Genomic DNA, 25274 nt, shown 5'->3' with positions numbered 1-25274 from the left:
TTGTGCTTTCTGCAACAAGTTGGGGGAGGGAGAGTGGGGTCAGCATCAGCAGTCAAAATTTGGTATTTGAACACCATTTCAAACAATTTAATCATCTCTGATCCTAAAAGAGAGACATTTATCAAACAATCACAATGATCCAGGTGGCGTGGCATGATGTATCGATTTTGGTAGGTAGGGCAGCAATAATTTAAGTCGGTTAAGTGATTGTGAATTAAATCCACAGAGACAGATGGGTGGTGAAATTTACATACCAGTATTGTATAGCTTGAAGGCTATCTCAGCTTGAATATTAGTACTTTTTTTTCTTCTTTTGTGTACTTGGTCTAGGCTCGTATGAGAGCGAACACATAGAACATATCATAAAGGGAGTAGGAGACAAGTGGGGGGGGGGGGGGGGGGGGGGGGAGAATCACAATAACAGTAGGGAACAGGGATATGTGTGAAAGAGAGGGCTTTGGCGGGGTGCATGGGATAAGCAAGATGTGCACTACAGGGGCTTTCAGGAAAGAAAACAGGGAATTTGAAGGATGTGGGTTTGGGGTGGATTACTGGGGGTAGAAAAGGTCAAGATTTTGAATGGGGGAAGATATGATATGCTGGTAACAGATGTTTTTTGAAGACCTGGAGGGAGGAGTGGATTTGAAGAGAGTGTGGGAGTTTGTTCCAGAGGTGGATAAAAAGAGGAATGAAAGAGTGAAGGTGAGCAGAGAGTCTTGATTTTGGCAGTTTCATCATAAGAGGGTTGCTGGCAGATCTTGTGCGCCCTGCAGGAATATTTGGGGGACAGAGCACAGACAGAGCAGGGGGAGTTAGGCCAGAGAGAAGTCGGTAGAAGACAAAAAAAACCACCAACCTTCCTGCGGTGAGAGTGTGAAAGGCAGTCAGAATCAGCTTCATCACGGGAGATACCAATGATTCTGAAAGCTTTGGTTTCTACAGCGTGAAGCCGAGCTCGGTGTGAGGCAAGAGCATCAGCCCAGAGGGGAGAGCCGTACTCCGTCAAGCTGTGGATGAAAGCTTTGTGAGTGCGAGGAGCTCAGTTGTGCCAAGGAAGGACTTCGCACGACGGAGGATGCCCGACGACTGGCTTTGAAGGCCAGCTTGGATATATGTTTTTCCCAGGAAAGATCATGGCGAATAGTGAGACCCAAAAGCTTGAGTGACAGAACTTCTTTGAGAGAATTGTTGATAAAGTAGATGGGAGGGTTTTCCTGATGGTCTCTTCAGAGAGACATAGTGAGAGTGTGAGATTTGTCAGGATTGAAAGACATGTTCCACTTGTTTGACCAGTTTGTGATTTTGTCCAGGTCTGCAGAGAGTGAGGAGGCTGCAGACTGCCGATCTGAGGGCTGAAGTATGGAGTGGCAGAGGGTGGAGTCATCAGCAAAGAGATAAAGAGCATTTTCCAGAGAGTCGGAGAGATCATTGATGAAGACCAGTAAAAGCACAGGGCCCAGAACACTGCCTTGGGGAACCCCAGCCTGGACAGGAAGAGATGAGATGAGAGGATCCCATTTAGAGCCACACCTTGACTACGATAGGAGAGAAAGAGGAGATTTCCATGGATACCATGAGAGGAGAGTTTGGTGAGTAGGGCGGGGTGCCAGACTGTATTGAAGGTACAAGATATGTCAAGAGAGATGGCTCTGATTTCCTGTTTGGCGTTGAGGACCTCCATCCATTGTTGAGACAGCAGAAGCAGCATGTCCAGAGTAGAGTGACCTGGTCTGAATCCAAATTGATGATCCGAGATCAAGCAATTGGAGAAGATGGAGGATTTGATATCAGAAGCGATGATGGATTCCATGACCTTGCTGATTATTGGGATCAGCCTGATCAGCCTGTAGCTGCAAGGATCTGTTTTAGCACCTTTTTGTGTAAAGTGGTATTTTTTGCTGATTTCCAAGCAGATGGCAGATGACCTGGAGCAAAAGAGAGGGTGAAGAGAACAGAGAGATGGTAAGATAGAGTGGCAGAGCAGGATTTTATGACCCGTGGGCTGATGCCGCCTGGTCCAGTTGCAGAATCAGAGTTTAGGTTTGACAGCAACTTCTCCACCTTGTTGGGAGAGAAGGAGAAGGAGAAGGAGTGCAGGAGAAGTCGGGAGAGAAGGAATGCATGAGAAGCTAGGTTTGACTGGGTAAGGTGGGTACAGAGAGCGATGTGCTTGGGACGCAAGATTTTGAGGCAAACAGAGTTGAGGCATTCAGCCCTTATCACGAATAGTGTCAGCTGTGTAGCTGTTTGAGGTAAGGGAAGGGATGGAAGGGGAACAAACACCAGAAACAGATTTGACCAGATGCCACCACGATTTGGAGGAGGGAGACAGGTTTGAGAGTTCAGTCTTGAGAGTGCAGAGATATTGTTTCATGGCTCTCCTGAGGGAAGACACACACTTGTTCTGGGCTTTGTGAAAGGAACTGAGATTGCCTTCTGTTGCATTTGCCTTCCATGAGGCCAAGGCAAGTTGTTTCAGGGTAACTGCCTCACCACAACATTCCGTGTACCATGGACGGGAGGAAGGGTATGACAGCTGAAGACGAGATGGGATAAATCTGAGCATGAGAGAGAGCAATTTACTTTGGAAGAATTCCCAAGATGAGTTGATGTCAGAGGCAGTAGAGATGGGAGACCAGTCCAGATGATTGATGGCTGCTTGAAGACCGTGCCAGTCGGCTTGAGTGAAATGCCAGACTCGTCGACGCTGAGGAGCCTCTCAGAATGGCCAGAGAGATGTCCACTTTAACAAGCACATGATCAGAAGAACCGATTGGAGCAGAAGAAGAGCAGCAGACATTTGCAGGGAAGTTTGTCATAACCAAGTCTAGAAGAGAAGATGCTCCATTGACTGAGATCCGTGTCGGGAAATTGACAGATTGTGTCAGTCGCAATGAGTCGCAGAAGTCCTTTGTTGAGATGCCATTGCTGGTGCGAGACGTACCCACACCCAGCCAGCTGGCATGGTGACAATTGAAGTCGCCCCATATGAGGAAGGGAGAGGAGAGTTGGTATGAGTGGATAGAAGTTGGTCCATGGTGTCAGAGAGTGAGATGTAAATGGAGTCATCACTGCTTGGTGAACGGTGCAACACACATGAACAAAAGATGGGAGTGCAGAGGAAGCCCTCGCCAAAGGTACTCGTGTCACCAGAGGTACTTATTGAATACAATCTCAGATTGAATAGAAATACTTCGTTTATCTGTTATTTCAATCAGTCATTTCGCAGGAGAGGGGGGTTTTGTTGGCCCAATTGCAAGATATGACTGCAGCATGTGGAACGATTGGATAGTCAGAAGAATTGTCGACCTGTCTTTCATTTTCCAGAACATAAGTTACATATAAACTGGGTATAGGTCGAGCACATGCCATTTAAAATGTGCAGAAATGTCTAAATTATGAATGCGCATACTAATACCGTAGGTGTATCGCAGTGAAAAGGATGTTTCAACCATCGAGTGGGGTCTTCAACCATAGGGTGCTCAGAGGCCTTACCTTTCGCGCAAAGGGTGGTCTTCTGTTGGGTCTAAGAAAAGCATTTTTGCACAACTTTGATTTACCCCTTTGAAGGAGTCTGTGAAGGATCAGAAAAATAATAGCAGTGCAGTTGATAAAAAGAGTGTGGAGGATGGGTTTGGGGAGGAAAGAGCAGAATAGTGGAGGACGAAAGTGAAGAAAGTGTTTTCGGGGGTGTTTGTGTGCGTGTCTGTGTCTGTCTGTGTTGTCAGTTGGTATTTCCAAATGCGGTTTTCAGAAGGTGGAATGGAGCTCTCGTGTGTGTGTGTGTGTGTGTGTGTGTGTGTGTGTGTGTGTGTGTGTGTGTGTGTGTGTGTGTGTGTGTGTGTGTGTGTGTGTGTGTGTGTGTGTGTGTGTGTGTGTGTGTGTGCGTGCGTGCGTGCGTGTGTGTGTGCGCGTGCGTGTGGGTGTGCGCGCGCCCGTCCGTCCGTCCGTTAGTTATTTGGCTGGAGTACGTGTCCTGACAAGTCCTTAATAAAGGAAAATTTGGATCGGCAACTTTGCTTTCATTTATTTAATGGAAACAAATGAATAAACATTAATTATGTTGATCAGAGCGAAGTCTATGTGCTATACCATGGACATTGGACAACAACAACAACAACGACATTCATTTTAAAGTTTAAATTGTTGCAATCAGAGAGAACGAAACACACTCTTTGGTTCCAACGAAAAGTTAACACCTGAATCGTAAGGAAATTTTTAGATCCCATGCAAGGAACTTCAACGCAGGAGGAGGCCATTAGATCCATCAAGCCTACGCTGTTATTACCAACCTATGGTTGTTTTTTTTCAATGCTCTTATCCTTTTCCAATACCGAGCATCAAGCAAGGAGGCAGCAAGTCGCATTTTTATTGAAATCATTGGTATGACTCAGCCGGGGTTTGAACCGCCGACTTCCCAGACCTGCCTTGATTTCAAAAGTTTTCATTACCAAGGTGCACTCATGATGTTTTCGCTTTTCCACATGTACAATTGGAGCCAACCTGTTCCCTTTTATAAATTGGATTTGTATTTGTTTTTGCTTTTCTGTATCTTTTCAGAAGTCTTTTTTTTTATCTCTACGATTTCTTTTTCTGCTTTGATCGGGCAATGTGAAAAAATATATATCTTAGGCCACCCATCAATTTATTCCATCTGCATGGATTCCCCAGCAGGGCCATCATGCTTTCTCTTATTTTCATTCTATCAGCCTTATCTGTAACCTTTTTCTTCTTTTCTTTTTTTCTTTCTTTCTTTTTTTTTTTTTGAAAGGAAATGAGAAAAAGTCGCATTTTGCGCGGCATCTTTTTTATTCCTGCACATGCACTTTCGGAGGCTATTTGAATATAAATGGTGGCACGATGAAAATATTGAGATGGATTCATCACGATTTTCCCCTCAACCTATAATAGAATTGAAGGCTGCTGATACGGCCTTGTGCTTTTGAACGGCTCGATTTCTTGCATCGCTCTAGAATAGCAACAGGAATGACTAATTTGCACTCCAGACTCCAGAGCAAATTGCACCTCTGGATGGTGCTCATTCCCATGGGTGCTGAGTGTGTACCCAGTAAAAAAATTGGCACCTGATAGTATGAGGAAAACTGATCTTAGCTATAGTTTTGTGCGTGTGCGTGCGTGCGTGCGTGCGTGTGTTCTTTGTAACAGCATGCATCTCTCATTTGAGTAATTGTATGTCATTAACCCTTTTTTTTAAAAATCATTTCCTGTGAAAACAGATGGAAAGAAGTCGGGCAAGAAAAGAAAAGGACAAGACGTTAATGATGATGACGAGGAAGATGGAGAAGACGATAATGAAGAAGATGATGACGAGGGGTCAGATTCGGACTTTGAGGTGGGCCGGAAATCGCGCTACCGGCATCATCTTCTGCGACACAAACTGACCGAAAGTGATTCCGACAAGGGCAAAGCCAAGCTGAAGAAGAAAAAGAAGAAGAAGCATAGTTCAAAAGAAGAAGATGACGACGACGAAGATGAGGATGGAGATAAAAAAGGCAAGCAAAAAGGAAAAGGCAATCGACACAGCACTAGCACAGCAGGTAAAAGTGATTCTGCATACATTGTGTAGTATGTATGTATGTATGTATGTATGTATGTATGTTTTCATTTGATACATTGTTTTTTTTTTTGGTCCTAAATCCAATAGTAGGAGTTTTTGCAGCATTCAAGTCCAATAGAGGATTGAGTAATGTTTCTCGCACTCGATTTGAATCGTGATGATTGTGATTACCCGCCCTGTGATTTGGTTTTAATTACTAAGATAACAGTCATTATGAGGATAATAAATAATTTCCTTGGTTCTGTGCTGCTTCAGGTGCAAATGGGAATGGACTTCTTTGGCCGATATTTTTATTTTGCTTTTTCGTTTTCAATAGCTTTGATGTTTTTCATTACGTATCCAAGTCTGTACACTTTAACCTTTCACAAGAAAAGGTTTCAACCTCTCTCTAAAAAAAATGTTTATCTGCGTGGGTGGTTCGTGTTTTGAACTGGACAAACTTTTGAGGCGAAAATGCATTAAATACAGTTGTTGGGGTTTGTTTGGGTAATTTATTTTGGTTAGTTTGTCAGACGAACTGCGAGGTGACAACAATTTGGTGCACTTTGTCTGCTTCGCCCATCATTATCTGTGTAGGATCGAGTGGCCCAGAGTCTGGACACAGGTGAATAAATAGGCCTGCCATAGTTATTATCCATATTGTGACTCTTCATCTCCAACAGGGAATTTGGAATTCATTTGGTCCTGAACGTGTTTTCATACCTTTCGTTAAGTTGTTTTGTATTTTGGGTGTCGTGGTGAGGGGCGGCGATTTTTGTCTTCGATTTCCAAATTTACATCAGCTATGATCATACTCTTGTGTTTACCTTTGGCATCCTAAAGAGAGCAGCGACGATGCAGAGAGTGAAGCTGAGAGCGACAGTGACAGTGAGTCGGATGGGGATTCGGAGCAAAAATCGGAGCTCGATGAGGACGGATCCTCATCTGGAGAAAACGTGAAGAAGAAATCTTATCATACCAGGTTTTGCATCTCTTTCACACCTTCTTTTGTCACATTCACCATTTTTTGACAGGGGGAACGTTTGAATGAGTGAAGTTAATACGAGCCGAAGAAGAGCAGCAGGAGTGCAGAATGAAATAGGATGAGAGTCACGAGTGAAGATGGTAAGAATTGGCAGGTGATCTTTCAACATAATGTAAGTTCTCTGTTTTAGGTCAAATAAGAAGGCAGAAAATAAGAAACAGCGGAGTTACAAGGGAAAGAAGAAGAAGAGGAGGAGGATCAAGGTTCAGGATTCTTCATCGGGTTCTGATAAGGTTGGAGTGCATTGCATATCTGAATGCTTGCTGTTTAACTTCCTGAATTTGAAATTGCCGATTACGAGTCTGGTGCAATTCATGTTAACCCGGTTGTTCTTCTTCTTTCTTTCTTTTTTGTCAACAGTCAGATAAAGAATCTGAAGGTAGTGACGATGATGGTCAGAAGTCACCCGGTAAAGGACGAAAGAAAATCCGGAAGATAATCAAGGATGACAAACTTCGAGGAGTGACGCAGCAAGCCCTGAAAGAAGAAGAAGACCGCCGCAAACGTGTCGCAGACAGAGAGAAGGAAAGAATTAAGTTGAGAGAGGTGAGTGAAGTTTTATTTCTCGTTTGGAAAAAAAGGTGCGACAGTTAAGTCTCAGTTTTAGGTCGTCTGTTTGCATCGTTGAGCATCATCATCGAACATTGTTAACACATTTTGGGAAAATAGTTGATTTAAGTCATGCTCGTCCGATAGGACGTCGTTCAAATTTTTTAAGTACAATGTACTTCCTTTCATCAGATAACCGGGGTGTGTATCTTTGTGAATAAATGATTTTGTGTCCTTTGTTCTCCCTCCCCATTTACTTATTAAATGTGCACGTGAAGTCACTTAGTCTCTGATTGATTTGAGTTGCCCTGATCGCAAACAGCTTTAGTTATTAATTATCTGTTCATCATTAATCTGGGTTTGGGACAGTTATCATCTTTATTAGTGGTGGTGGTGTTGATAGAGAGGACTTGAGGTCAGCCCTATTTGTCCGCACCCACTCGGTGTCCCTCTGCCCGATACTACACGAACCCCCCTTTGATCCAATTTGTCTCCTACGTCATGTCTCCTATGTCCCACTATATCCACGGCTAAAATCCTACCCAATCCCCCTAAAGGTATCTTAGGAAGGAAAAGGCAGAATTGCACGCAACATTGCCAGCACGTGGTAATCCATCTCCTTGGTCCTCGTTCTCCAGGAGGACAAACCTAGCGGCCGGTGATCATCCAAGCAGTGGATGGTGTGAAGGGGTTTCCATACATTCCTAACTACTCTGCCATTGTTACATATTTAAACTGTCCCAACCGGTGTCATACCCTGACAAAAAGCATCCCGCGTCCTGCATGGTGACCGCTCGAACATCCATTTGGATGACGGGTCTGAGGGAGTAGCAGCACATCACTTAGCTGGCTCAGACAATCCACCAAAGCACAGTAGTGCCTGCCTCTCCCTCCCTGTAGTCCCTCCACTCTCAACCAATATGAAAATATATATGAATGATCGTTTTGAAGGCCATTTTCCCCGCGAGAGCGGGGGTTAGCCTTGCGGGCCCCATGACAATCATGGTTCCCTGTTTAAGGCAATGTTTTTATGGCCGGATGCCCTTCCTGAAGCCGGCCCTTGGTCACGCTCTTACGATGCGCAGGGATACGGTGTACCTATTCTAAACCGGGGTACACACCGGGATCATTCATCCCAGCAAGCTGGTACTCAATTTGCCGACCTCGGAAGGATGACAGGCTGAGTCAACCCCCCTGGCATTAATTCAGCGATCGACCGGGATTCGAACCCAGGATCCTAGGATCCCAAGCCGGCACCCTAACCGCTAAGCCAACACCCTCCACTCTCAACCCGCTCCATTAAATTGTCTTTGTGTACATACATTATTCCAATTGTCTTCTGTATTGATTTGCTTCATTTTTGTCTCTAATATGTACTTGATGGAATGTTAAGTTAGAATAGGGTGCCCATATTTTTCCCTGGCAACGCATCCTCCCATTGTAACACTATGTGTAAAGATAACTGGATCCGAATAACGTTGTTTTAGGAATGCATCTACGACATAAATCGGGGACTTGCTGTACTTAGGAGGGGGGGGGGGGGGTTGTGGGGTGGGGGTAGAATTTATCACACAATGCTACTTATGACACATCCATAAGCTTATTAATTTGCCAAACTTGGGAAATAAATATAACAGGCTCACACCTTGATATAACCTTGATGTTTGAAATGAGGCAAATTCCCAACTTCTTCCAGTGTTAGTCCCTGGTGTTGGCTTAGCGGCTAGGGTGCCAGCTTAGGATCCAAGGATCCTGGGTTCGAATCCCGGTCGATCGCTGAATTAACGCCAGGGGGGTTGACTCAGCCTGTCATCCTTCCGAGGTCGGCTAATTGAGTACCAGTTCACTGGTAATTCCCTGTTTATCGTAAAAAGGCGACAAACAGGGTTGGCGGCAGGAAGGGCATCCGGCCGTAAAACATTGCTTCAAAAAGGGGACCAAAAAAAAAACAAAAAACAACCACGGTCCCCGAAAAGGCCAACCCCTGCTTTGCGGGGAAAAATGGCCTCTAAAAAACGGTGGGGTTCCAGGCACCAGGAAGTGCAAAGCATCGGTGTGATGACGCGCATGCTATTAAATTTGAGACGTGATGTGGAGTCGTAACTGTATGGGTTCTCTGTTAATCTGACCTTTGTACTTCAATTCTCTGCCTCTTGGTTCCATACGAGCGGCACTTCCTGGTGATTTGTTATGAGAGTGACATGATTATTCGGTGTAGAAATCGCTGCAGTTTCAGCATCGGTTTCCTGGACAGTTTGGTTTATACGTTTGTGCCTTTGCATAAGATCCTCAAGTATTCCACATGAAATTTACAAGCTCAGGTAATGAGATTTGCTTTCTTGCACAAGTACATGAAAATGGCAGATTTTCCTGGGTCGGACCATTGACTGCTTGTAATTTTTTTTCCCTGGAAATTCATTTGGCATTTGTCATTGTGGCAGGTTTTTAATTTTTCTTGTGAACAACATCCACTCTAGTGGAAGAGCAAGCTGCTAGATGATGCAAGGATAAAACTCAGAGTGTTTGGTGATTAGGTTAAAATATATTGTGTTTCCCTCCTCGTCAAGAACAGCCGCAGGTGTGTACCATCTGAGATGTTTCAAGCGTCGCGCATGTCACCTTGCCGACTGATGATGGACGTGGCGATATTTCTGAAAGCACAGTGCTCTAAACGTTTCGGCTGGTGTTCCAGCTGGTATTTTTAGATTAAATCAAGGAGCTAACACGTAGATAAGAAGGGTAGCATACTTTGGGATGGCAAAGAAACAACGAGAGCCAAACTAGCAGGTAGATGAATGAATGAAAGAGGAGAGTTGAGGGAGAGAGAAGGGGTGGGGGCTGTGGAGAGAGAGTAGAAGGATGCGGGGGGGGGGGGTTGGGGGGGGGAGGAGGAGTGGGAGCGAGGGTTGGAGATGAAAACAGCGAAGAAGAAGCATAACCCTTCTGGAAGCTTTTCAGGATATTCCTTTCCATTTAAGTCCAGCAGTAAACGGCAAATTTACTTTCGTAAGCAAACGTCAGATTATTTAGGAGTTCGCTTGGCAAATAGTGTATCAACCATCACTTTAGCAACATACTAAGCTTGTTAAAAATTGCTTGAAACTTCAACAGACGACATTTTGGCAGCTGGGGAAATTGAGGGAGGTTTGCTTGCAAGGCAGCACTCCAAACTTGATTTTTCCCGTTCAAATCCTCTGCCATGAACACATTATTTTTTTATGGAGAGAGGTTGCACGCGACGTATAAAAGACATTAGGCGGCAATGGAAAAATCAACGCAGCGTGTGGATTTAAAAAATTGGTCACAGCATCCGGAGACAGTGCTGAGATTTAAGTTGATGAAATATTCAGTGAAAATGAGAAATATGTGAGGGTGATGGAGTGTCACTAACAGCCGAAGGTATTGCAAATTACGCTGATCGAGAACAGAGAACTAATAAAAGGTAAACTCTTGCGAAATAGAGAATCGTCGTAAAGCCATTTGGGTATGACAGACGTTCATCTTACAGCTTCTTATGTTAGGGGCATTCAAACATCCCAGAATGTATTCGGCGGGGCACGTTCAGGCCATTTTATTTTTTATTTTTTGTAAATTAACATGGTTGGTTGTTCACATGCCTTTTGTTTCATTCGTTCATCATTGTATGTTGTTATTCCACCCACACGGTGGGAGATGAGGTTTTGCAATTCAAATGGTATGCCCTAGACACAGACAATTCAATTGTGTGTGTCTGTCCGTTTGTCTGTGTCTAGGGCATACCATTTGAGCTTTTGTCATTAAAGTTTCAACAAACCTCTGTTATGAGAATGTCGAGAATCCATCAAAAAAATTGGGTAAAATGGCAAAGGGGGAGTGAATAGAACCAAGCAGCTGATACTTTAGGTCCCCCACCTTTTGGTTGGTATGAGGAATAGATCTTTGTAATAAGAAAGATAAATATTCAATGTTTGTTTGGTTTTTTTTGAAATATTGCATTCACAAGCCAAGTTACGGAGATGGTTGTCATGGCAACATAATTCAGATAAATACCGTGGTTATCTAATCAGATTGTGAGAATTTCATGAAGAATAAAGATGCATGGCTTAGACTTCCTTTCTGGTCGCAATCTACGTGTGGCCCTGAATGGAATTCTCTCATCTCCTCTTCCTGTTCAGGCTGGAGTTCCTCAAGGTAGTGTTCTGGGACCTGTGCTTTTTCTGATCTTCATTAATGATCTATCCGACTCTCTGGAAAATCTTCTCTTTCTCTTTACTGATGACTCCACTCTCTGCCGCTCTATATCCCAACCCTCAGATTGGCAGGCAGCAGCCTCTTCACTCTCTGCAGACCTGGACAAAATCACAGACTGGTCAAACAAGTGGAACATGTCTTTCAATCCTGACAAATCTCACACTCTCACTTTGTCTCTCTGAAAAGACCATCTGGACAACCCTCCCATCTACTTTCTGAACAATCCTCTTGAAGAAGTTCTGTCACTCAAGCTTTTGGGTCTCACTATCTGCCATGATCTTTCCTGGGAAAACCACATTTCTAAGCTGGCCTCCAAAGCCAGTCGCCATCTGGGCATCCTCCGTTGTGCAAAGTCCTTTCTGGGCACTTCTGAGCTCCTCACCACATACAAAGCTTTCATCCGCAGCTCAATGGAATACTGCTCTCCCCTCTGGGCCGGTGCTCCTGCCTCCCACCGAGCTCGGCTTCACATGGTTGAAACCAAAGCATTCAGAATCATTGGAATCTCCCGCGATGAAGCTGATTCTGAGGGCCTTTCTCTCTCTCACCGCAAGCAGGTAAGTGGTCTTTCTGTCTTCTTCCGACTCCTCTCCGGCCTTGCTCCTCCTGTTCTGTCTGTGCTCTGTCCCTCAAATATTCCTGCAGGACACACAAGATCTGCCAGCAACCCTCTTATGGTAAAACTGCCAAAATCAAGACTCTCTGCTCACCTTCACTCTTTCATGCCTCTTTTCTCCCGCCTCTGGAACAAACTCCCACACTCTCTCTTCAATCCTTCTCCTCCCTCCAGGTTTTTAAAACAGCTGTTCACCACCATCTCTTATCTTCCCCCATCAAAAACCTTGATATTTTCTCCCCCGTTAAAACACCCCAAATCCGCCTCTTTAAATCCCCAACTTCTTTCCGGAAATTCCTAGAAGTGTTCATTTGCTTTATACCGTGTACCCATCCCTCCTCCCCCAGCCCTCCCCCTTCCACAGATCTACCGACGTCCCTGTTCTCTACTGTTGTGCTTGTGTGCTTCCCTCTCCCCCCGCCCCCCTTTGTCTCACACTCCCTTCATTGTATGTTTTATGTGTTTGTGCATGTTTTCATGTTCAATGTGTTAGCTCTTAAACGAACCTCGATTCTGTATACAAAAAAAAAGAAGAAAAAGATATGTCTGCAAAATGAAAGCTGAATGTTCAACGGTTTTTGAACTATTGCGTACACAGAAGTATATTAACACATGCTCGATGAGTCCGTCAGAGCTCTTTTTTATTTAAAATCTAAGTGCGAGACAGCTGGGTTTCGTAATCGCTTCCGTGTTTATTTATTTACCATTTGAGCTTCAATGTGTCTGTCCAGACCATAATTTTTTTACTGTTTGAGTTTTTGTTATCAAATTTTCAACAAACTTTTATTATGTGAATATGAAGAACGCGAATACATATAAATTACTTCTTTTTTAACTGTTGTTTTTGTCAAGTTTATTTTGAGTACAAAGAGGATGCCGACTTGCTTTACATTTTTTGGATGTTCTCGAGTTTCAATATTTATTCCCAATGTTTGTGAAAAAAGGGGAATATTGTAATTTGCTGTCTGTCTGTCCGTCATGCTATCTCCTCCTAAACGGTTGGGCAAAAATTCACCAAACTTGGTAGTTATGATCATCACATGGCACCAAGGTACATGAATAGTATAATTTTGGCCTTGCCCCCAGGAAGAGAGGAGGAAAATGCAATCACGGGCACATTTTTAGGCATTTAAATAAAACCTCCTATGTGCAATTACCATTGGCGGATGCATGAAATATGTAATTTTTATATTTTATTTGACCCCCGGTTCATGGCCCAGAGGGGGTGGGGTCTTGGTGTCGCTGTGTAATACTTGGGAGAAAGGCAGCAGGGCAAAGCACGCGGCGTCAGAGCAGAGACAGAATTTGCATTCCAAGTACCCTGTGGCAACGACGAAGTGGCCAGACAATCACAGGGACACTAATTCAACAATACAACACAACATGGTGCGAATTAACATGGAAAATTGGATGAAAACAGACACACACAGTGACGACTAAAATGGCACTCGGTATAGCACATGCCGCTGGCAGGCTGAACAGGTTCCTTTTTTTGGATTCCACTGTGGCCGGATCTGCATCCGGACCTTAACAAAAATCGAATTTGGCTTGTTCTTGTCACCTCAACAACTCGTCCACAACCTTTGTCTAACACGTCCGCAACTTTTTGAAATATCGTGTTATGTATCGTTTTTGGCTGTGTCGCTCATTGGGGAATTATAATCGCTAAAAACAATTCTTGTATCCGGATCCTGATTTGCACCAAAATATAATCGATTCGTTCTTGTCGCACACCCAACCTGTCCACCAAGTTTCATCAGAATCCATCCATTACTTTTTGAAATATCCTGCTCACAGAGACACCAACAAGAAACAGGAAACCAATAAGAATACACCTCTGTCCACCTTTTGTGGTGGAGGTAAAAATCAAAAAAACACGAAGGATCTTTCTTTGACTTGACTTTGATGAAACTTAACTTTGAAACCCTAACTTAACTTTGAAAACAAACTTAGCTTTGATGAGCTGGAAGTAGGAACTGCACGCCGCAACATTTAGCGTGCACAGACCCAGTGGTCACACCACCATGCATGCCTCTTCCTTTCCCTAACTTTACTTGGACAATCAATTCCTCACCTCCTTTACCGTTTTCCTCCACTCCTCCCACAAACCCTTTGCACTCCTTTCTCTTTTCTACCCTCCCGTTGACTTCCGTTTCTCGTTTCAGAATTTTCCTTTTCTCGCTTTGGCTGCCCTTATTCCCGACTTCCACATCCGTATGTAATAAACACATGACACTCCTTCTCTTCCTTCACTCTTAAATCCCCTCAGCCCCTGATCAAAAAAACGGTTCTTTCTGTGGGGTAACTTACTGCATTTACTTCCTCGACACTGCTGGAAAGCCAGCATTGTAATTGGTGTTCATTATTTAATGTTGGATCAGATAAGGCAATTGCATCACACTTTCCTTTGTCTTCCTTCCTTCCAGAGTCGACTTGCTATCTACCAGCTTGTAATGTAATCCGGCCGTGACTTGACTTGTCTCGTCTTATCTGTAATTAGCATTTCTTACATTGATCGTACATCTGTGTGCCACGCTCTGATGTGGTTCAAATTGTCCGATGGAATTAATTACACCAGCATGCAGAAGGAACGGGGTCATGTGGGTCGTATACCATGCGAGTGGCACGTCATCTGAGGAGCAAGGTGACAGTCATGTTCCACCTTTAATATTGTGCACTCGACTCAGCCAGAGGAAGGAAGGATTTGCACATACTGTGCTACCATTGGGGCAAATGTTTGTGTGCATGAAAGGTGCTCGGAATGGAAGATGGCAAGGCAGTTCTTATTAATACAACAACAACAACATGCATTTTAAAGGCCATTTTCCCTGCTAGAGCGGGGGTGAGCCTTGCAGTCCCCATGACAATCTTCTCCATTTTGCGCTATTTTCTTCATCTCTCCTTGTTAACCCCCTTGCCCGCATTTCTTCTTCCACCATCTTTAGCCAAGTCTTTCTCGGTCTTCCCCGTCTTCTACTTCCTTCTACATTCATTTCCATCACTCTTCTCAACCAGTCACTTTCATCCTTCCTCAACACATGAACAAACCATCTCAACCTGTTCCTCTTCACAGCATCAATCACAGGCTCTATTCCCATCATCTTTCGCAATTCATCATTTGTCTTCCTCTCTCTCAACGACACTCCGCACATCCGTCGAACCATTCGCATTTCCACACTTTCCAACCTTCGTTGCTGCTCTTCGTTCATTACCCATGTCTCGCTCCCATAAATCATAACACTTCTCACACATGCAGCATACACCTTTCCCTTCAGCTTCAACGACACTCCCCTCATCATCAGCACGCCACTCAATTCCCGAAACTTCTTCCATGCACATCTCACTCGAGCAACCGTTGCCGAGTCTGATCCACCTTCTCCATTCAGCATGTCTCCGAGGTAGCAAAATGTTTTCACACCTTCCTGCTTCACGCCGTCTCCAAGATCCAACAACATTTCCTCCATGTGCAGCTCCCTCTGTGCACACTTTACATTTGAATGTAGCTGCCACACTGGTTAATGACCCTCTCAGACCACTACATTTTTGATGAACCCACTCAGTGCACATTGTACACTGAATGGTGAATGGAGTTCACTCCGACACCCTTCCTACACACAGTACAGGGCCACTTCCCAGTTCTTTCCACCTCACCACATGCTTTACCACTTGCCATCACCTTCGTCTTTCCGATATTCACCTTCAGACCTTTTGTCTCCATACATTCCTTCCACGTGTTCATCTTTTCCTTCAGTCCATCCATACTTTCCGCAATCAACACCAGATCATCTGCATACAACAACTCCCACGGTAAACCCTCCTTTACGTTCTGAGCCAGCACCTCCATCACAGCTACAAATAGTAGTGGACTTAGTACCGACCCCTGATGCACTCCCACCTTCACCTCAAACTCACCACTGTTCCCGTCCTTCGTCCTTACAGCTGTGCGCGCTCTTTTGTACATTGCCATCACTACTCTGATCAACCATTCCTCCACTCCTAACTTCCTCAGTTCCCATGTCAATACTTTGCGTGGAACCCGATCGAATGCTTTCTCCAGATCAACAAACCCAAGAAACAACTTCTTCCTCTTCTCCATGTACTTCTCCTGCAACTGCCTCACAATGAAAAGCGCGTCTGTCGTTCCTCTTCCTGACATGAATCCAAACTGCATTTCGTCGATCTTCACTTTCTTCCTTATCCTCCTCTCCAACACCCTTTCCAATACCTTCATTCCCTGCTCCAATAACTTTATCGCTCGGTACGAGCCACACTCCAGAGGGTCACCTTTCCCCTTGTCTAGAGGGACGAGGGTACTCAGTTCCCAATCCACTGGAATGTGGCCTTCTTTCACCACCAGATTACAGATCTCTGTCATTCTCTTCACACCCCAACTTCCTGCTGCCTTCAACATATCTCCCACAACTCCCGTCGGCCCTCCCGCTTTTCTACCCTTCATTGCTTTTATCGCTTCCTCAACTTTCTTCTCAGTTATCTTCTCTGCCGGTCCTAAAACTGGGTTACTCTCTATGTTGCCATCCCATTCATTCTCTGTATTCAACAGCATTTCCATATATCTGGGTCGACAACGATTTGTCCCACTTCATCCTTCAAGCAACTCACCCCCATCACATCACACCTCTCTTTCGCGATCTGCTTTGCAATCCTGAATACTGCTTTCTGACCCTCTTCTGAATCCAAGCGTTCTCCGAACATTTTCCTACATCCCGCCTGCGCCTTTGCTACCTCTTTCTTTGCAGCCTTCCTGGCTGCCTTATAACTTTCATGCTCTGCTGTTTCTGCTCCCGTACCCTTCGCCTTCTGCCACTCCTTGAACGTCTTCCTCTTCTCGTCAATCCTCTTTCCAACTTCATCATCCCACCACCATGTTTCTGAGTGCCTCGGTGGTCCTTTTGTCCATCCACATACCTCACCAACGGCTCCCAACAGACTAGCTTTCATTGACATCCAACCACTTTCAAGCTCAACCACATCATCCTCGACCCTACTCAACCTCTCTTTTAATGCCTCCCTTACTGTCACCTCTTTCAACCTCCACACCTTCATTCTCGGTTGGTACTTCACCCGCCGAGCTCTCCTCGCACCTTTCACCCTTACGTCACAGACAACCAAGTGGTGCTGTGAAACAGCCTCCTCCCCCGGGATCACCTTTGTGTCCCGGAAGTGCCCCCTATCTCGCCTACGCACCATCAGGTAGTCAACTGTTGTCGTCGACCCACCTGACGTGTTTGTAACAAGCTTATTATCCTCTTTCTGGAACTGAGTATTACAAATCAACAAATCATCTCCATCAGCAAACTCCAAAATCCTTTCACCTTCTCCATTTCTCACACCATATCCGTAACCCCCATGAACTCCGTCAAAACCATCCATACTCCTTCCCACATGTCCATTTAGGTCTCCTCCTACCACAACAACTTCCTCATCTTTCACGTTTTCCATCAGCTTCTCTATCGCACACCAGAACTTGTCCTTCTCTTCATCGCTCCGACCAACCTGTGGAGCATATCCCGAGATGACGTTCACCAAGAGCTTTCCAATCATCATTTTCACCATCATCAACCTATCACTCACTCTAGTCACACTCACCACACTGTCTACAAACTCCTCAGTAAACAGGACACCAACACCATTCACGCCCTCCGGGCACCCTTGCCACACAAACTTACAGTATTTCTGTCCCTGCCTACCCTTCACCATTCTCACACCACTTCCCTTCCATCTCGTCTCTTGCACACAACATATGTCTACACAACTTATTAATAACTTATTAATAAAATAACTTGCACACAACTTATTAATAAAATTAACTAATCCAAACAGCCAATCATAAGCGTCTGCAAACCCTATTAGTAAAATTAACCGATCCTTCATATCATGTGACATTTAATTGAGGTTGTTTTTAATGGTGTAACGCTGAAATATGACCACATTTCATCCATAGATTTGATTTTGGGGTTTTAAGTAAGCACTTGCTTGGGCTGGCAGGATGGCCTAGCCCAAGAGGTATGCACACTCGCCTCCAAGCAGCCTATCCTGGGTTTGAATCCCGACCCAGCTATAAACTGTCATCCTGATGTTTCACAGGCAGGGTGATTCATCCATGTGTGTATCATCACTCGGATGGACGTTAAACCGGGCATCGTATCTGCCGGCATCAGTTGGTGGGCGTTAAACATCCCACGGTGTCCTTCACCGAGAGTAGGCGAGCCATCATCAGCGCCATGAAGGCAGGCTTTGCCAGCCGGATCCTGAAGGGCTTCTGCCAAAAACTTCCCCCGGCCAACGGACATGAGTGTGGGAATAATTGTGGCTGTTAGAGAAAGAAGAAGAAGAAGTAAGCACCACTTAAAAGAGAAGTCGAAGTTCAAAAACGAAAAATCGTATCTTTACGTCGTCAAATTTTGATATTGCATTGTTATGAACCACCTCTGGAGGCCATTTTTCCCCGCTGAGCAGGGATTGGCCTTTTTTGGGCACCGTGGTCCCCTTTTTGAAGCAATGTTTTATGGCCGGATGCCCTTCCTGCCGCCAACCCTGTTAGTCGCCTCTTGCGACACACAGGGAATTACCAGTGAACTGGTACTCAATTTGCCGACCTCGGAAGGATGGCAGGCTGAGTCAACCCCCCTGGTGTTAATTCAGCGATCGACCGGGATTCGAACCCAGGATCCCAGGATCCCAAGCTGGCACCCTAACCGACCGCTAAGCCAACACCAGGCTCAAAACGTTTTTGACGGATTAGGATGAAACTTGGTATGACGAGGCCAAATCAAATTTGGGTGAAGATCCGGATACGAGATTTTTTTTTTTTTTTTTAAGCGATTCATCACCATTGAGAGATGGGGCCAAAAACTACATGACCTAAAGTGGTGCTGAGTCGGGGTAGCCTTCCGTTGTTATGGAAAAACAAAAATGCACCAGTGAGTTGGAAAGGCAACCAATTGAATTTCCTAGTAATTTCTATGCTAGCAGTCTCACATCAATTATAATAGCAATCGTAATAATAATGAGTTCCCTTACAAAAAAGGATCTTGGATGCAGGAGGGAGCCCATTCAGTTCATCAAAGTCTGCACTATTATTTCCAACATATGGTTGTTGGGCTGTGCTCTATCCTTAATACATGTTGTGTTAAACGAGGAAACATCATGTACCATTTTTGAAAAGTATTTGGCATACTCGGCTGGAGCCGACTGTCAGGGATTGCAATCTGCCCTCCCGCAAAAGGATTGGGCTGCTATCTCCGCAGCATCCGATATTGATCCCTCCTGGGAATATTTTCGTCAAAGCATTATCTCGTTCACAGGTTTATCCCGTCTTGTCTGCGGCTATTCTATCCATCCTGTCAACCATGGAACACGGAATCCTGCAGTAAGAAAGTTCCGGTGAAGCAGCTTGCTTTCTCAACACGGAAGGCTAACCCGACTCAGCACAACTTTCAGTCATGTAGTTTTTGGCCCAATCTCTCAATGGTGATGAATCGCTTAAAAAAAAAAAAAAAATCTCGTATCCGGATTCAGATTCGGATCTTCACCCAAATTTGATTTGGCCTTGTCATACCAAGTTTCATTACCCTGGTGTTGGGCTAGCGGCTAGGGTGCCGGCTTAGGATCCTAGGATCCTGGGTTCGAATCCCGGTCTAATCGCTGAATTAACACCAGGGGGGTTGACTCAGCCTGTCATCCTTCCGAGGTCGGCTAATTGAGTACCAGTTCACTGGTAATTCCCTGTTTGTCGTTAAAGGCGGCAAAAAGGGTTGGCGTCAGGAAGGGCATCCGGCCGTAAAACATTGCTTCAAAAAGGGGACCGAAAAACAACAACAACCACGGTTCCCGAAAAAGGCCAACCCCCGCTTTGCGGGGAAAAATGGCCTCTAAAGGTGGTTTTTTATACCAAGTTTCATCCTGATCCGTCAAAAACGTTTTGAGTTTTTGATCCCTTCCCTCCATGGCTTCAGGTTGGTGGTACACAACTATCTCTTGTCCTCTCCTCCCCCCCCCCCCCCCTCTCTGCCCTTGATATTCTGTTCCCAAACCCAACCCTCTTCCTTGCAGTGTACTGCGTTTCCTTTCCTCCTGTCCGTTCATACCCCTGCTTGTTAGTCTCCTCCTATAGGTTTGCTCTCCATCTGTCCAGCCGTCTGTCCTTTTATCCGTTCCACCTGTGGTTTTCTGCACTTTTTCCCATACCCTTTAACATATTCAACTGAAACTTGGTACCTGGCTTTATTATGAGTTTCAGAGCAGGTTTGAGTTTCGGTGCGTTTCACAAATTTTTCAGGGAGTTATGCCCTTTTTGAAATTAGAAAATATGTATGATACATTAGTCAGTTTTCCGCTGCCTTGACTCCACCCCACTGCTTTACACCCATTGGCTGGATAGCTGTCCTAACTCCACCCCCAAATTAAGCCGCACAGATCGTCAGGCTTCAGACTTGGCTCTTAGTCCATGACCCAGTGCAATTTGAATGATCCACGGTATATAACCATGATGTATTATATATGCACATAAGCCATACGCATGTTTTGCCTTCATGTGTGTAGGTTTATATCTGGTTATTTTTATTATTTTTGGCACTGTGCGTGGCATTATACACTGCCCAAATAAAGGGATGTTTACTAGTATCGTTAGACTTCTTCACTTTCATTTTTAAATAAGTGAAAGTTGAGTTGATTAATCAGACGTGGTTAAGTCAGATCATTAGATGTAGTTATTAAATTGAAAACTTGAGTTCAGCTTCCTTTTAACATCCAATTAATTAGTACAAGCCAAAGCATTTGAAGCCATAAAATGTTTCTTTTGAGGCACAAGGGCCTAAAATGTAAATTGACTTCTATCCTTCCCTTGATTATCCCTATCAATATAATTGAGGTGCCCCCCCCCCTCCCTTACCCCTCCCTTCCTCCTTCCACCACCCAGGTGATTGTAATAGAAGACAGTACAGCTGCTGCCTGCCCAATTACCACAAAGCTGGTCCTGGAGGAGGATGCAGAAACCAAAGAGGCACTGGTGCAAGTGCATGACAGCCTCGTGTGCAAGTTGAAACCTCACCAGGTCGACGGTAAGTACCGTTCCAGGCCTTGAGTTTGGGGCTTACATTTGGAGTACAATTGTGCACTTTGCTGTCAAATCCGATTTGGGCCATATGTGTTTGTCGGATTAATCGCTGGTCAACGGTCATCGCCAGCCGTTCGGCCTATCGTGCCTGTTCACCCCACTGCAGTGCAGCATCACATTTCTTGCGTTTTTTTTTGCCTTTGTGTGTTTTTAACATGTGCACCTTTTTCTTACGTCCATGTGAATTTTCATGCACAAGTACCGACATCCGCGCTGTCTATCAACTCACTGTGAACTCAAATCATTAAGGCAACCCCTGCAATCATAGTCGTACATACTGTGTACACCTGAACCACATCCGCATCCTATCATTCTCTTCTCTGTTTCTTTTCCTTCATCTTTCCATGTTGGAATATTCCATGAAAGCTTCCTTTTACAAGTTTCATGCTCTTGTGTAAATATTGGGTCATCATGTTGCTTTAAAGTGTCAGCTGCTCTTCAAGTAGATTTTGACGACAATCTTGATACATTTCCACAAATCCTGACTTAACTCTGCCTTTATCCTTCACTTCATCCCAATCAATACCGGTGGTGACGTTGTCTTTAATCAATGCCCCCTTTTTTCTTGTCCCTCGATTGATACGGCTCCCTCGTTCTTCCTGAAATCCCATCTTGGATGCAGCTTAAAATTACCTTGTTATTTTCACCGTCCTCTTATCTCGAGTCATGCAGTTCATTTACTTTGGTGTTCTTTTATCTCTCAATCTTGCAACTCTCCCCCTCGAAACCTTTTTCCATTCACTCTTACTTTGAAAACCTTTGGCCTTTCAAACCAGCCAGTTGTATCTTGCCATGCGTTGATACTTATGAATTTTCGATCAGAGTGAGCGAACATTTCTCAGCTTCAATGTCCACATGTTTTAAACTAAAGCTTTCTTTTTTTAGGATTCTCTTTTCCTCAATTAGTTTTTTTTGTGTGTTTGGGGGGGGGGGGGTGGTGGGGTATGGGGGATGGAGTGCACTTGCCCCCCTTTAATACTTTTTCGGGTGCCATTTCCCCCCATTAGCTGTTCTTTAGGCCCTTTCCCTACCCCCCACGCCTCCCCCACCCCACTAAAAGCCTTCCTTATTCTCCTCTTTCCCACATTAAAGCTTTTTAGTGGGTTACTTTCTCCAAAATAGCTTAAAGCTCAAAAAAGCATGGTTGAGAAAAAGGCCCTCGATAAATCTCTCGTTGGAGGGGATTGGGTTCTTTATTGAAAGGCCCTCAATAAGGCTTCGGTGAGTAAAGGTACTAGAGATCAACCTTAGTAGGGCAAGGAGACCACTGTAAAGCTCCTTTCCCCCCTAAAGTTTTTTGTGTGCTTTTGCCACTAAAACCTCACATTCGAAGCCATGATTTCCTGTTTTTGTTTTTTTGTTTTTTTTGTATACAAAGTCGAGGCTCGTGTAAGAGATAACACATGAAACACAAAAAACATAAACGGACAAATAAAACATACTATAAAGGGAGTGAGAGACAAGAGGGGGAGACAGGGGGAAGCATACAAGCACAACAACAGTGGACAACAGGGACATCAGTAGATCTGTAGAAGGGAGAGGGCTGAGGGGAGGGTGGTGGGGGGGGGGGGGGGGGGTACATCGTATAAAACAAATGGACACTACTCGGAATTGCAGGAATGAAGCCGGAGATTGAAAGAGGTGAATTTGGGGGGTGTATTAACGGGGGTAGAAAAGATCAAGGCCATATTTCATTTCTGCATTCATTTGTTTATATGCCTTTAAACTTCTTTAAATCTTTATTTAAATTGAATTACGTATATAGTTGCACACTACAAAACACCAATCACCTTCATAATACTTCCAGTAACCGCCAGTTTTGCAGTGTTGTGTTCAGTTACCAAGTTTCTTCGAGAGCACTTGCCAAGTAGCTTAAGCACTCAAGCAAGTACTCCATTCAAAACCGTTGATAAGGAACAGCTGGCTTGGCAAGCACTATCTAGTTGCTTGGAAACTGAACACACCAAAGTACTTGGACAGAATTCATTTATTTATATGCCTTTTACAATTTATTTAATTTAACTTTAATTATGTGCTTGAAGTCTGCAGTACACAAATTGTAATTGTATTTAATAAATATCACGGCATCACAAACTCGTATAGTTTCTGCTTACTCCAGTTTTTTTACCTTCATGTTTTTTCCCAACCTACAACAAATCCTTCCTTATTTTAACCTCACTCGTAAAGAACATGACCTTACGGACACGTTGATTTACCCCACTTTTATGATTTAGTTTGGCTGATGATGTGTCAGCTTCCACGAGGTGGCGCTATATGAATGAATGAATGAATCGAGAAATTTAGGGTCCCTCCCCACACAGTAAACCCTTGGAACTATGAATTTTCTTTACTGCTAAATCCTTCCCATGCCTCCTGTCGGTACAACCACCAGTTTTCAACTCATTCCTTCCAGCGGTTTAAGAATGCATAAATGTCAAACAAACAAAAACCCACAAACACTTCTCAAAATTTATGAGGTCGTGTTGAAAAGTAGTGCCTCCCATTCTTTTTTCTACTAAACAGGTAAATATATTCAAATGAAACAAAGCACAGTCCGCACATTAATTCTTCCTGCCACTGGGTCCGATTTTGTTTTGTTTTTGTTTTTTTGTATGTATGCAAGATCGAGGCTAGTGAAAGAGCGAACATTAATCACACAGAAAGACAAACCGACACATAAAACATATAACATCGGGAGCGGTAGACAAGATGGGGAGAGAGGGGGAAGGACACGAACACAACATTTGAGAGCAGGGACCGAGAGACATGGAGACATCGAGAGATCTGTGAGATGGAGAGGGCTTTGGGGGGGGAGGGGCATGGAAAGGGGGGGAGGGGGGTGGGAGAGGTATAAAACATATGGACACTGCCAGGACTTCCAGGAAAGAAGTTGGAATTTCAAACAAGGTGGATCTGGGGTGAATTAGCGGGGGTAGAAAAGATCAAGGTTTTGGGTGGGGGAAGATAAGACATGGTGGTGAACAGCTGTTTTAAAGACCTGGAGGGACGAGTGGGATTGAAGGGAGTGAGGGAGTTTGTTCCAGAGGCGGGAGAAAAGAGGAATGAAAGAGTGAAGGTGAGCAGAGAGCCGAGATTTCGGCAGTTTAACCATCAGAGGGTTGCTGGCAGATCTTGTGCGACCTGTAGGAATATTTGGGGGACAGAGCACAGAGAGAGCTGGGGGAGCAAGGCCGGAGAGGAGTCGGTAGAAGACAGAAAGACCACCTACCTGCCTGCGGTGAGTGAGTGAAAGGCCCTCAGAGATAGCTTCATCGCGGGAGATTCCAATAATTCTGAAAGCTTTGGTTTCAACAGCGTGAAGCCGAGCTAGGTGTGAGGCAGGAGCACCGGCCCATAGGGGAGAACAGTATTCCATTGAGCTGCGGATGAAAGCCTTGTATGTGGTGAGGAGCTCAGGTGTGCCGAGGAAGGACTTCGCACGACGGAGGATGCGCAGTCGGCGACTGGCTTTGGAGGCCAGCTTGGAAATGTGGTTTTCCCAAGAAAGATCATGGCAGATAGTAAGACCCAAAAGCGTGAGCGACAGAACTTCTTGGAGAGGATTGTTGAGAAAGTAGATGGGAGGGTTGTCCAGTCGATGTTTTCGGAGAGACATAGAAAGAGTGTGAAATTTGTCAGGATTGAAAGACATGTTCCACTTGTTTGACCAGTCTGTGATTTTGTCCAAGTCTTCAGAGAGTGAGGAGGCTGCAGACTGCCGATCTGAGGGAAGAGGAATGGAGCGGCAGAGAGTGGAGTCATCAGCAAAGAGATAGAGAGGATTTTCCAGAGAGGCGGAGAGATCATTGATAAAGACCAGAAAAAGCACAGGGCCCAGAACACTGCCTTGGGGAACTCCAGCCTGAACAGGAAGGGGAGATGAGAGAAATCCATTCAGGGCCACACGTTGACTATGACCAGAGAGGAAGTCCGCAAGCCATGCATGGACATTTCCATGGATACCATAGGAGGAGAGTTTGGTGAGCAGAGCTGGGTGCCAGACCGTATCGAAGGTACGTGATATGTCAAGGGAGACAGCTCTGATTTCCTGTTTGGCATTGAGGACCTCCATCCATTGTTGAGACAGCAGAAGCAGCATGTCCAGAGTAGAGTGACCTGGTCTGAAACCAAATTGATGATC

At 44.7% G+C, this 25274-nt stretch overlaps 1 protein-coding gene across 1 annotated transcript in view; it reads left to right on the top strand.

The window, feature by feature from the left end:
* The window catches only part of ATRX (ATRX chromatin remodeler), a 447777-nt gene that overhangs the window by 332000 nt on the left and 90503 nt on the right, over nucleotides 1–25274 (top strand). Inside the window, exons 10-14 of the mRNA XM_078768164.1 lie at nucleotides 5238–5558; nucleotides 6401–6539; nucleotides 6733–6835; nucleotides 6963–7148; nucleotides 20936–21077. Coding sequence (XP_078624290.1) covers nucleotides 5238–5558; nucleotides 6401–6539; nucleotides 6733–6835; nucleotides 6963–7148; nucleotides 20936–21077 — 891 coding nt within the window. The remainder of the gene's footprint in view (nucleotides 1–5237; nucleotides 5559–6400; nucleotides 6540–6732; nucleotides 6836–6962; nucleotides 7149–20935; nucleotides 21078–25274) is intronic.

This window comes from Myxine glutinosa, chromosome 14 (assembly GCF_964187855.1).
Source record: "Myxine glutinosa chromosome 14, kmMyxGlut1.1, whole genome shotgun sequence".
In the NCBI taxonomy this organism is placed as follows: Eukaryota; Metazoa; Chordata; class Myxini; order Myxiniformes; family Myxinidae; genus Myxine; species Myxine glutinosa.
Note: the sequence above shows the minus strand (reverse complement) of the source record. Positions and strands in the feature narration are given on the sequence as shown.